At 32.6% G+C, this 14,401-nt stretch overlaps 1 protein-coding gene across 1 annotated transcript in view; it reads right to left on the reverse strand.

The window, feature by feature from the left end:
• LOC124357242 overlaps window positions 1–12,367 on the reverse strand; it is a 34,294-nt gene extending 21,927 nt beyond the window's left edge. The window contains exons 1-3 of the mRNA XM_046808796.1: window positions 12,235–12,367; window positions 6,245–6,347; window positions 3,331–3,450 (exon numbers count right to left, since the gene is read on the reverse strand). Of these exons, the coding sequence (XP_046664752.1) occupies window positions 3,331–3,450; window positions 6,245–6,331 (207 nt within the window). The 5' untranslated portion in view covers window positions 6,332–6,347; window positions 12,235–12,367. The remainder of the gene's footprint in view (window positions 1–3,330; window positions 3,451–6,244; window positions 6,348–12,234) is intronic.
• Between the last annotated feature and the right edge of the window lie 2,034 nt (window positions 12,368–14,401).

The following is a 14,401-nucleotide window of genomic DNA, read 5'->3' on the forward strand; positions in this document are numbered from 1 at the left end:
AATTTCTTCGATGTTAATGCCATTTTTATGACTGAAAGGATTCCTGAGAGTCGAATAGTGAATAAAGTGCACTATCTAGTGGTTCTTGCAGATTTCAGAAAACATTCACAACTGTGGAAAGACAAGTTGTGGATTCCGCAATGGATTTTTGCATGGACAATGGAACAGTCCATAGTGCCTTATCCGTTCCGTAGTTAATAGTTGTTAAGAAGACCCCAGTGTTGCAACATCCACCCTATTCTCCTGATTTAGCCCCGTGCCACTTTTGGCTGTCCTAAGATCAAAAGTCGACTGAGGGGAACTCATTTTCAAACCACTGAGGAGGTGAAACAGAATTCGGCACAAGTTTTGAAGGTGCTATTAAAAGATGACTCCAGCATTGCTTTAACTAGTGGAAAAAACTAATGCAGCGGTGTATTGAGAGGGGAGGAGAGTGCATTGAGGGGGATAAAAAAGAGGAAATATAAAACTTTACAAATTTTACTTTTTAAAAATTTCAATTTCAAATAGCCGCACCTCATTATTTTCAGATTACTCACATTTCTAAATTCGTAGAAATAAAAACAGGCTGTGACAAGTATGGAGAGGAGGCTCTTAATATTACACACAATGCATTTTTATCTTGCCTCGTTTACTTTTAGAAAATTTAGCTCAAAACTAGAAAGAATTCACAATCAAGATTTCACTTGGATTGTTACCAATTGTTAATTAAAAAAATTTCAAATTATTGATGTTTTACATACATCAATAATAGTTGAATCAGAATCAGAAACATCTTTATTTAAAGTTTAGGCATGGTGTACATGAATGGTGTCAAGAATATAAACACAATATATTTTTAAATATATAAGTGGGTGTTTATAAAGTTCACAATAAATCCATAAAAATGATATAAAATAAACAATATTAATCATGAATAATTTAGATAAGTATAAAATAAATGGTAACATTAACATAATATACAATCTTTGTATATTATGAATTTCAAAAAATTCAGAGAAGGAATATAATGGTAAGTTGGTTAGGTAATTTTGCAATGTAATTTGAAAAATTTTAGCCTCTTCAGTTAATTTTAAGTAATTTGGAAGTATATTAAAGGGCTTTTTATAATAGAATTGCAAATTATGACAATCTATAACCATATTATTTCTATTTCGGGTATTACAGTCGTCAACGTCGCCACAGGTACTAATGTCCCTTACACGATTTTTGACTGACAGTACAGTGCTATAGATATATGCACTATAAACTGTCATTATCCTCAATTGAGGGAAATGCGTTTTAACTGATTCATTCCTTTGTAATCTTAGGATAACACAGATCGCTTTTTTCTGAAGAATTCAAATTTAATGCAATTTTTTTTGCCAATGTAGATCCATATACAAGAAATACTGAATGTAATATGTGAATGAATATGCGAAAAATATATAGACTTTAGTGTTTGGTCTGTACATAATTTTGACATTCTACGGAGAGTCTATAAATCAGAATTAATTTTTGAGACTTTTTTTTCTGAATGTTTATTCCAATTTAGGGAAATGTCCAAAGTTGGGCCCAAGAATTTTACCTCTTCAGCTTTCAGTGCAGAAACTTGTTCAATTTGTATATTGGGGCTAATTTGATTTCTGCCTCTATTTGCATTAAACTCAAGATAAATTGTTTTTTGTGGATTCAAAATTAAATTAATTCTTTGGAAAAACTGATTTAGATTTGACAAACTGAGGAAGGCTGACATTTCGACTTCCTCCTTAGATGACGCAGTAACCCTCAAAGTGGCATCAGCGTATAAACACATCTTTTCTAACTCTGGAATACCTTTAAGGTAACAGAGGTCACAATATTGATCCTTCGGGCACTCCAAAAAATGTTTGTTTTAGAGTTGGAGCATATTTAATTGTAAAATTATTTTTGTAATTTAGGTGTTCAATTTCCATATAGTCTATTTTGTATGTATGACTTGAACCAATCATATTCCTTCCCTTGAATACAAAGCATCAACCAAAATGTTTTAAAATGTAAGGGCTTTACAAACAAAAAATTATTTCAATACACAAAATCCTCAAAAGCAGTTCAATTTATATAAATTACATTGTTTTATTAACCGGGAGTGCCGATGGCCGAACGGTCTAAGACATTGGATTTTGAGTTTGAGATTTAAAAATAGTGCAGGTTCGAATCCTGTCTGTGACCCTTGCACTTTTTACCAGTACCATCGACCTTGTATTATATCGACTCTTCCCCTTATTCTGTTTGATAAGATCCTCGCACAGGCCAGTGGCCCATGAGGACGGACGGAAGAAGGTATAAAAGGGAATCGGTAAAAATGTAAAAAACCCTAGTAGTGGTAGTCATTTCACTTGTTAATGTTAACTTGTAAACAAGCCGTGTTTGTGTGTTGCGTAAGGTATTTTTCTTTTTATTTAAAAAAATACATACATAACAGCAATTATGGTGTATTACATTGTTTTTTTCAGAAAAGAGTGGAGAATAACATTCTGTTCAGATAACTTGAATTTATAATAAGTGTATTTTCTTTTATATATATATATATATATATATATATATAATATATTAAAAACAACAATTTTAAAAATGTATGTAAATTATATATATATATAATTTACATACATTTTAAAAATTGTTTACATTAATTGCGTGGGACATGGTTTGAAAATATTTGTATTCCTAGAAATTTGAAACTTCAAGATAGCCAAAAGTTGTCAAATATTATGTAGTTTTTGAAAATATATAGGTTTTTTTAAGAATATATACAAAGAAACTAAAAAATATGTGTGAATCAAAAATATAAAATAAATCAATAATTAGTTTGTTTATTGTTTGAATGGCTTTATTTCTGACTTGGGGTAAAACAAAACTACGATATGCATCTAAATTTAGTAAAGAAATATATTACTGTTAGTATTATTTACTAACTACTCATATAAGAACATTACAGGATCATAATAAACACATTTTATGCAATAATCAATAAATATTTACAGTTAACGGACGTAATAAATGAACAAAATAAAATACAGCCAGTTAACAACTGTGCCAGGCTATAGCAACAGAGTTGAAAATAAATTCCACTTTATAAACAGCTGATTGCATCATCCGTCCACTCGCTACAACTATTGAAAAAACTGTCTGCTGACAGGACAGATTCTGATGTTTGCAATGGTGCCCAAACCACGTTGATACGACGAATTTACATACTATAATAAGTGAAATAGTGACGCCATCGTCGATTGCCAACCACCACGGGACTAATAGTCACTGACGAATAGTCGTTGATTGCCAACACTAAGGTTAAAAAATGTATCACTTTACCTCCTCTTGGTTCAGCAGTTCTGTCAATGCATTTTCTTCTTTCTTCAGCTCCTCTTGAGTCTGGAGACAAGTCACTGCCACCAAAAACTCCTCTTCTTCTTCCTGTAACTCTTTCACTACCTAAACAGAAAGAATTACTTTGGCATAAATCAAATAAACCAAGAGATATCTTATTTTAACATTACAGTATATGCATACAACAACAAACAACTTAAATATAATTAAAATATTATAAACATCAGGCTGAATTGTTTATTGATAGACAAATCTAATAACCACATGCGAACGTACTAAATAGATAAATGCCTAAAGGATCTGGAAAATATCTCACAACTAACCTTTAAAGGACCTTGAATGTGATCTAGGTTGTAAAAAAATTCAAGCTAGATTTTTAAGCTAGTGGGTTAGAATAACCCGCTTTGAGGAGCTTAACCAATTCCCATTCCTGAACATATTCTGACTTTCAGCTTACCTTAACCTCCAATCAATAAGGCGAGAAACCTTCTTTCAATGCATTCTTACATATGACATCCACAAAGGTGTTTTATATGTCTAAATAAGATAGACCTTTCTAGCAATATGCCAAAAAAGTATGTATGTAATGCAACAAAGGTTACAAAAAATCATTTTACATTCTGAGGTTGAACTGGAAAAAGAAACACACCACGGTCTCACAAAACTGTAAGACAAATTTGGAAGAAAACTGAAGAAAAAAAGAAAAAACTGAAAGATCACCACTGTAGAAAACTATCATTTGTTGATGCCCAAAATGAGTATAGAAGAAGAGCAGCTCAACCACCAACCACGGAAGACTTATGCACAAATAGCTGCTGCCTTAACTCCCAGATATAATCCTCCTAGCTCCAAATGATTTCCTGGAAGTGATGCTTAACCCTAGAATGACTGTGGAGCTACTTTGAAGCTCCTCCAAAGTCATCTTCGGTGGCCAAGGAGCTACAATGTAGTTGTTTTGGCAGCATTTACCCAATAAGCCAAATAACAATCCCTCCAACTCTTCAATTTTACCCCATAAACCTTGTATGTTTATATAAAATACCTTAAACCAGTCCGTCCTGAATTAGTGTACTGATCATCGGTTTTAATACCACTCTCTGAACTGGTTGGATCAATCTGCCTAGCTTTAGGATCTTCAAATACAACACAGTCCTTAATCCGAACATTAGATAAGTCTAAGGCCTATCCTTTCTGCATCAAAACTTGATGAACAGAGTTTACATTAGATCCGCTGTAGACATGGTGGGATCTATGAGAGATCGAAAACTCTTTGACTAACACCCCATCCTCCCAAAAGTCAGCATTTAACACTTTTTCAAACTCATCTTCTTTTTCTCCTATTTTAAATGGTTTATAGATGTCATACCTAGAGTGAACGTCTTCACATACAAAATTAGTGACACCACAAGTAGATAAATATGATTCCATTTAGATTTTAGTAACTTTTCAATCGAGACTTTATACAAAAACCCACTTTTCCTTCTCTGCCAATTTTAATTGTTGTTTGTGTTCTTACACAAATCCAAGCAAACATGCAAAAAGGGCAAGGGTTTTAAAAAAACCCATACAAATTCAATTTTATTTCTGTTTGGTTGACTGAGCTATTGTTTTTTTAGCTAATGAAACAGGCTTTGATATAATGTAATTTATAAGCATCTGAAGTATTTAAGATTTATTTAGGTACTCCCACAATAATTTTTAAAATTTTTTTGTACATTTTTAAAGCAAGAATTTTTTTAGTACAAAACAGTTATAATTTATGATATTTGGTATAATTTCATGGAAAATATAATTCTTTATGTGGAAAATTTTATTTTATTAATTTATATTTATTTTGTAATTTTTGTAAAATGCAGCATGTGTTCTCCTTAAACAAATCCCGACAAACAGGCAAATAGTGCAAGGTTATAGTATTATACCTTATTATGCATTGTTTTTTTTATGTTAATACATATTTATATGTACAGTATAGTCCCGTTAATCCGACCTAATTGGGACCGAGCCCTATTCAGATTATGTGATTGTTCGGATTAGCCAGAATTACAGAAAAATACGGTTTTAAACTTGAGAATGGGTCTATTTTGTTATAGAATTATCAAAATTGTTTATTAAAACATGTTTTCTGACTGTTGCATTGTATTTCTTAACAAATAAACGTGTTTGTGAATACTAAGCACATTTACCGTATTAGTGTGAGAGTTCTATTGTTAAGCAATGTGAGCGTACTGGATATTGTACGGGTCCACGCGTTCAATAGTTGTACGAAACTACGCGTCATCCAATAGACTCTCTTCAATGCGACAGAAGACAATAACTGAATTTATGTCTTTTAACAATTAATATTGTACTCAATAATAATATCAGTACTGTACGTCCAATTTTTGTTTGATTTCACTTCTTAATACAGTAATTTAACTCATACTTAACCTATAAGTTTCAATTTGGTACTGTATTTAACTTCATTATTTATGTACTGTACCGTACACAATTTGTCTTAATAAAATACTGTATGTCTATTTAATTAAAGTTTTCTTTGTTTATGTACGAAATGATGCACCCATTTTCATTTTTTATGTAATTAGTTCCTATAACTGTTCATTATCGTTATAAATAATTCCTCCTGGACCTGTTCGGATTAACCGACGTTCGGATTACACGTGTTCGGATTAGCGGGACTCCACTGTATATTACATGTTCCTTTGTTTAATTTAAATACATAAACTTCATTATTTGAACCCATACTTATGTTCAAACAAATATTTAAAAACGTGTCGTCATCACGGTACCATCTCGTGATCAGCGTTTTTGTACCACGTCGGCTGTCACAAGACAGTACAGTGATAAGTGGTTAATGGAATTTTTAAAGTTTATGTTTGAAACATTCCAAATTTCATCTTACCTGCTTTTCTTCTTCCTCAGCTAATGAAAGGGCAATTGCCCTATCAATGTCAATATTGTGGTCACGCAGTCTGCCTAACCGTTCCATGAGCGCAAACCAGCACCTTTCACAAAACAGTAATTATGATTAATTCAGTTATTTAAGAAATAATACTTCTTTTAATTTTCACCTATAGTGATTATTCGTGTTGTAGAAATATATAATAAGCCTTGTTTAGGATTGATTGACAAGTGTTTTTCCTGAGCACTCAATATTTGGTTTCTCACTCAATATTGTACTAAACTAGCTCTTCTCGTTATTCAGTTAGGATTTGAATACCAGATCTTTGCCCAAAGGATGGGATGTATTACTTTCAACATATGTATATGTATTACTGACAATTTCCTCATTATCTGCTAATAGGGTAAATCTTTATTAAACCTATTTAGAGTTGTTCCGATACAAGTAAATACTAGTAAAATATCGATACTTTTGATACCAAGTACATTTGGTAATTGTACATTGTAAATTGCCATATTTGAGTTGTTTGCCAAGAATAAATATTAAAAATGGCTCCAAAGAAATCTCATAACAAACCCCCTAGTAGTACAATGGGAGGAGATGAGGTATGTTTTCCCGGGGTTGTACCCAGAATCCAGTGTAGAGTAATATTTCCTTATTCGAAATCTGTGGTGGGCATCATGTGGCCTTGTGATTGTGAGTCAACCTCGTATATGTTGCTGCTGTCAGCCATTCCACCATCTTTGGATATGCAAAATAACAATAATACTAGAATCATGGTAATTTGACCCAAATAAAAAAGTTTTTGTAAATTTAGTCATTACTGTAAGCTAGAAAACATAAGTTGACAAAGCAAAAGAAATACTGTAAATTCACCTAACTAATAACAGGATTTTCTTTACCAGTTTGGATCAAAGTAATCATGAAACTAATGCAGACAAATTTAACATACAATTCTACAAAAGAGTAAATAGTGTAAAAAAACAAACATAAGTTTAATAAGGCAAAACGGTACTTTGGTATTATTCAGATCTCTATTTTTGGAAAAGTTTTTCTTATCAGTGACCCAAAAAACCATTATTATGAAGAACAGACTTTATCCACAAAGCTGTTAAGGTGCCAATTGTTATTTCAGCCAATTAAATACAAATGTATGAATTATAATACCAGTTTAAATTAAGCATAGAATAAAGTTCTCAAAGTACCGTAGTTATAGAATATTTTGAAATTCATGAAGGTTTATAAATACTGAGTTTTGTTTACTGTATCATACATTAGCCCAGGTCCTGGTGACAATCGCTGCAGCGACAGTCAAACATCGCGGGAGAAAGCCACTTTATAAAGTAACTGTAATGCTTTTCAACGAAAGTAATGGTAGCATTCGATAGCAGATAAATAAATGTATTGATTAGTATGAAGTTCAGTACTTTTTGATCTTTGATACAAGTCGAAGATAAGAAGAATATCGTGTTTAATTTTCATTCCTGTCATTTCTTTACTGTTGTTGTATTGCTTAGTTTATGTTTCTTGTTGCTAGTATGTAATATTATTTGAAGGTTATTATTTAGTCAAGGATATTTGGAACATTTGTTCAAAATACAAAATGTGTTTAGTGGATAAATACAATTTTATTTTTTAAATAAGAAGAAAATGTAAACATTGTTTATAACTTTGAAGGCTTAAAGTTTGACATGTAAGAAAATGTATGTTTTCCAGATTCATAAATATGATGAGTTATACTACATAATTTTGTACTTGCACTTGTTATTGATAAATTATACGTTATTGCTAACTCTTGATATGATATAATACTGTTTCATGTAAGGAATAACTATTATTGTCGTAATATAGTACGTTACCAGGATAATGTCAATTTTCATAAAAAATTTTCTGTTTCATTAATATAAAAATAAAGGTTTATATTAAACACAACCATCAAACAATATTTTCTGAAACTATAAAAATTTACAATTTTTATATTTTGGAATTTTGATATAGTACAAATATTCCACTTCTGTACTTTGGTCCTATGCACCTAAACCAAAAAAGGTAATTGTGAAAGTAAAGGCCGGAGCAGCAAAATACAAGTTTTGCATTATTAACTTAATGGAATCGTCCTACTGAACAAAACAATATAAGGTTTGACGGGGTGGAAATGAGAAATAACAAAGTTGTAGGAAATAAAAAATGAACAACTGTTCTTGTGTAGAGCAATATTTCCATAACAAACATCCGTGTCGGGAGTCACGTAACCTTTTGTGACCATGATTCAACCTTGCAATGATGTCATTGGATGGGGCATCATCTTTGTAAACGTAAATTAAAAATAATACGTACTGATATGGGCAGAATTTTGACCCAAATGAACAATGTTTTTCTTAATTCCGAGCTACAAATTAATTAGTTATCGGGTTGAGACGAGTGCCTCCGGCCATCAGCGTGGATTGCGGCGGAGCAGCCCCACTCTGATGTCAACGAAACAAAAATATCCCTCGAGATAGTACCTATTATTAAAATATCAAATTCTAGAGGGGCTGATAAGAAATATAAATAGAAATGTAATTGCTCTAATACTAATATATAAATGGGCATTAATAGAGAACACTTAAAACCGTTAGTGTGTTGGCGGATAGAGCTCAGCGGCAGCAACAAAAAAGTGGTGGAGCCTGGTATGTGGGCAGGGGTATTTGGCCCTGAAAAGGAATTCAGCCAGGTACCCGACAAAATGGTCACCTCCATACACTATAACAAGGGATGTTCGCCCTGACTTCTCGCCAGTGTCTTTCAATGGTGTTTGTATGTGCACCGGTATCAGAGTCAACAAAATTAATAGAATGATAGAGAGAGAAGTGCCTGAATCTTCATTAAAGGGACAGTTGTAGGTCTTCCAACTAGCTAACAATTGTCATACTTGGCAGAACCCATTCTTTAATTATGTCAAGCAGGTGTCCCTGTCAAGTTGTTATACAGGAAAAAGGGAGGAATGTCTGCTCTGCCTTTCGATTCCCCAAAAACCTACTGTCTCTGAATTCTTTTGCCGCGACTGTATTTTCTCTTTTCAAATTTGGCCTCATCAATTTCGACGACTATCAGTGGATCAATTTTCTTCCACGTTGTTGAAATATACTTTGCAGCAGAAAGAATAACAGTCTACCACAGAATGTGCAGAAATGCCAAACTCCAACATATTATAGCGGTGGCTTCAAATTCAACAACGTGGTCACCAAACCAAAATATGTATCTATGTTTTATCACGTTCTTTAAAAAAAGTAACCTACCTGGACTGACTTTTAAAAATTACAACACATAACTTTATTTTTTCTACTTTTAAAAATTTTTCTGTAACAACAAAACATCAAAGTCTCCCGGTTTAAACACAATACACGACCACACAATGGACAAATACACTCATTATTAAAAATACCATGTTCTATTAAAAAGGAAATAACCTTGTTTCCGTCAAAACATTAACTCCTAACATGCCCGACAAAACACTCAGAAACACACAATTCACTACGATCTGTCAAACTAGTGGATGGTTGATCCATGATTGATACTCGATCCGAACTACAGTACACGATACCTTGTGAAGCACTGACTACAACCTCAGAGCGCTCAGATAACAGATACGCTATTAGTCCCGGCCACAGATAACATTGATGTAAACAGATATCCAGACAAAGCACACAAACAGAACATTAAAATATTTAAAACGTAACTATTTATGAATATTCCCACGTACCCCCTAATACTCTGTTATTTGTCATTTGCACTCCCTAAAACCATATATATTTAATTGTTCACGAGGATGAGCAGAATACGTTGATAACGTCAAATAGATACAAAAAAGTAATAATAGTAATATATTTATTTTTCAAGCATTACAAGAGTACATAACAATTACAATAATAAAAACTTAACTTAATCGAAATGCCAAGTCTGACCAGTACAATGCAGTAGAGTATATCTTTTTGTGCCAAGAGCCTATTATATAGGCTCAACCTGTTGTCATAAAAAAGCCAAGAGCCTTTATCTAGGCTCAAGCTAGGTTGGTGGTGAAACGCCAAAAGCCTATACATAGGCTTGGACAAGTTTGGATGTTAAGCACCAAGAGCCTTTATTTAGGCTCTCAACATTTTCATGCAGTAGAGTAAAATTTAATATAGCAAGTAGCATGCATTGACATATTCATATAACATTCTAACAAAATAAAATATACACTAAAATGTTTTATCTAACGACACTGCGTTTCTATGGTAAAAGTCGTTTACTAATAAATATATAAATTGTTAATATTATTTTACCAAATTTTCACGGGTCTTTCTCAATTAAATATATTACACTATAATATAGAGGTTTGTTGAGTAAATATTTTTCAGGCATTTATTGAGCTCTTAATAATTTACACACAAAAAATGGAAAAAAGTATCTAACTTTTAAAGGTATACAATTTTAAAAGGTCAACATTTCATAAACTCCATTACACGTCATAGTTCTCTTACTAATAATGAAAAAAATGAGGTAAAAATCATTAGTTAATCATAACATTTTGCAATAAAATGAGAACGATTTATATCTATGTGTCATAATTCGTAAATTGCTCTGGCACTAATGCGACATACCCCACGTAGGGATGTTGCGATATTATCGATATCAATATATATCGATATTATCGTTTCGATATTTCCTATATTGATATCGATATAAATTATCCTATATTATTGTGATATCGGAAGAAATATACGAATATCGGGGTTTTGATATCATATTGAATGAAAAGTTTTAATTATTTATTATTTTGGCTTTATTAGTTTTACAAAAGCAAAACTCAAACAACTTGCTTTGTTCAGTTGTTAAATGCAACACCAGCAAAGAGATTAGCTTTGCAGATTAAGTAAAAAGTAACCAGACGATGCTTGGGTTCAGTTAAGCATATATAGTATAGTTCCTTTTTAAAATGTAATTGTTGTTCTTAAAACTCAATTTAGATTCTTATAGACTTATATTGAAATGTAAAATTGTAATTTTTATTCTTACTTTGACAATTGTTTTTTAATAATTATTGTGCTTCAAATGGTTCTTCTTAGTTAAAACATGTTGAATAAAACAATTTAAGGAATTTATTTTTTATCTTTAATTAATGGTTTAATTTTTAATGTATTAAGTTGTACTTGTATTAAAACATTATTTTGGAAATGAACTCGTAAGTTGTATCTTTTTATTATACTAGTTACACACACTCATACAATCAAAGGTTGTATACACCAATTTAATCATTCCCCTTCCCTTATTTATCGATATTGGCCGATATTAAGGATATCAATATTTGGATTCGATAATATCGGTATATCGATATCCAAGCTTGATATTGATATCGATAACAAATATCGGAACTAGCCTCATATTGCAACAACCCTAACCCCACGGCGCCTGACGGGACAATCCGCACCTGTAACTCTCGCGTTATGTGACGCAACCTGCCCAATATGCTTGGCGCTAAAAGTGTTATTACTCGTATAACAATAATATAAAATCGTATAAAAAAAAGCTCGAAAAGAAAATAAAGATGAACCTCCAAGGCAAAGCCTGTCTAGAGGGGCAATTTACATTTAAAAAAATGGTGAATCTTCATAGGCTTAAAAAGTACCACACTTATAAAACAATTTTATTATAAAAACAAAAGAAAACCCCATACATTAAACAAGTATGTTGACATTTCTATAGCATTACTCATTATTTTGTTCCTCATTAACAAAGGACCAACAGGCCTACATACTGTCATTAAACAATAAATAGAATCAGAATTAAAATATCCTTGAAAACCCTGGAAGTCAATGGAGATAATTAAGTTGCTACTTCATGGGTTAATAGGTAATTGATTATTATTATAGGCTATCTTATACTAATTATAAATTTAAATAAAAATAATAATTAAAAATTTTTAACAAATTTACTATTATTATCTGGAAATATGTAATAGTAACTCTTACAAAAATTCTGAAGCAATGTTAGTGTTCCTGCAGTCAGTCAACTAGATAAATTTTATGATTATTGTGATACACTTAGATAGAAGATGACTAATTCTGATAACAGCTTTGCTTGTATTTTCTTCTTTTTTGCCTGAAGGCTGGCTTTGGGTAATTCCCACGAAGCCTCAATGTACACTGCTATTTTGTTAATTAAGATTTCCATATTTTTATTTAATAAAAAACATAATGAACTCAATTCCTTGGTCATTGTGGTTGCCTGTAAACGTTGATTACGTTAGTAGGATTAGATACATGTATACATAGTGTGAATAAATTGTCACATCACCATTACATTATCCCCAACACAAAGTTATTACATTTTCCTCTTTGGTAGAACGTTCCTCTGTAGGAGAAGGTTCCTCTATGGTGGAAACGCATGCTATTTTTTTCAATCTCTATCTGTATGTGTTGGTTTCTCGAACATAACCTAAGTTAACCTAAGTGTGTTATAACCCTTTGATGTCGTTAATGCCCTCAAATGCAACCACCTGCTCTTTGCCGACGATATAAAATTATTCATAAGGATTTCTACCGACCATGATGCGGCTCTGCTGCAGGAGGACATCAACTTGGTTGTCCGTTGGTGTAGTACAAACAAAATGTCTTTCAATATCAGCAAATGTACCTCTATTACTTTTCATCGCACTATGAACCCAGTCATATTCGATTATTCAATCGTGGATACACCGTTGGTCAGGGTTAGTGAAACCAAGGATCTTGGTGTTATATTTACCACCAATCTAAGTTGGGAGCAGCACGTTATGACCACATGCAGCAGAGCCCTCAAAGTTCTTGGTCTTCTCTTCAGAGTTTATAAGCCTTTCTCCGACCTGCGCGTCTTTAGGACGCTGTATTGCTGCTTGATAAGACCACACCTTGAATATTGTTGCGTGGTGTGGTCTCCTCACCAGTTGTACTTGAGGGATGGCATTGAGAGGGTGCAGAGGAGATTCCTGAGACTTGCGGGAGTGCGCCTTGGATTTAGGTATCTGGATGTCCCAGTACAAGAGATTTTGTCTTATCTTAACTTATCTTCACTTGAAACAAGACGCTCCATCCAAGACGTTCTCTTCTTGTACAAGCCGGTTAACGGAATCATCGATTGCCCAGACCTGTTACAGAAAATAAATTTCCAAATTCCCACTGGCACAAGATCTAGAGTCCTTTTTGCAAGAACTTCGGTGACAACTTCCTATGCAGCCAACAGTCCTGTAATTAGGATGCAGAGACTTGGATGCTTGCTACCAGAACACATGGACTTTTTCTGCGCTTCCTTGGCTTCCTTCAAGAGAGCTCTATGTGCTTCTCAGTGCTTGACCACTCAACTATGAATTTCAAAACACACACGCGCGGGCCATACCCATAAGTGCCTTATTGCCTGGCAGTGGGCAATTTTGTTTTGTTATTGTTATTTACTTATTTATATTATTGTTAGTATATCCAATTTATAATTTTTATATTGCTCATATAGTTTATCTGTTTCTGTTTGTTGTTTTTTATTAGTATTTACGGCTGTTCCTTGTTGCCTTTTGTTGATATTTATTGTTGTCGCCTCATTTGTTTTTTAGTTTTGTGTTAGTTATTGTTGCTAACTTATTACTATAATTATAAATTATTATGCTCGCTTTTGTAATGGTTGATCCGTTAGAAATAAAATAAAATAAAACCCTATTATGTCCGTTAGTAAATATAAAATAATAAAATAGGATTTGCTAGGGATCCCTAATATATACGGATGTTAAGGAGCGGATAATTTAATGCGACCTTCTGTGCCTGGTGTCCTTCAGACATAGCCTATCCCGAAAAGGTGGAGAACGGGTGGAAGAACCTAGGCCAGGATAACATTTATGTATTAATAGTGTTGTGTAGTTGAACTAATGAAATTACTACAAAGGCTTACGGGGTGTTTGTTTTTGTTTTAGTCACATTTACTGATTTATAGGCTCCCTTGTATTTTATGCCTCCTAGAAATATTATTCTTTAATTAACTGTGTGTTTGCCATGGTGTTGATTACTTTTCATTTTCATAGATAATAAATCAACAAAGAATAACGATTGGTAAGTATAATAGTAAATAAACAATAATGTACGATTTAATGAATATTCTTTAATGTACGGTCAATACTTC

This window comes from Homalodisca vitripennis, chromosome 3 (assembly GCF_021130785.1).
Source record: "Homalodisca vitripennis isolate AUS2020 chromosome 3, UT_GWSS_2.1, whole genome shotgun sequence".
Taxonomy (NCBI): domain Eukaryota; kingdom Metazoa; phylum Arthropoda; class Insecta; order Hemiptera; family Cicadellidae; genus Homalodisca; species Homalodisca vitripennis.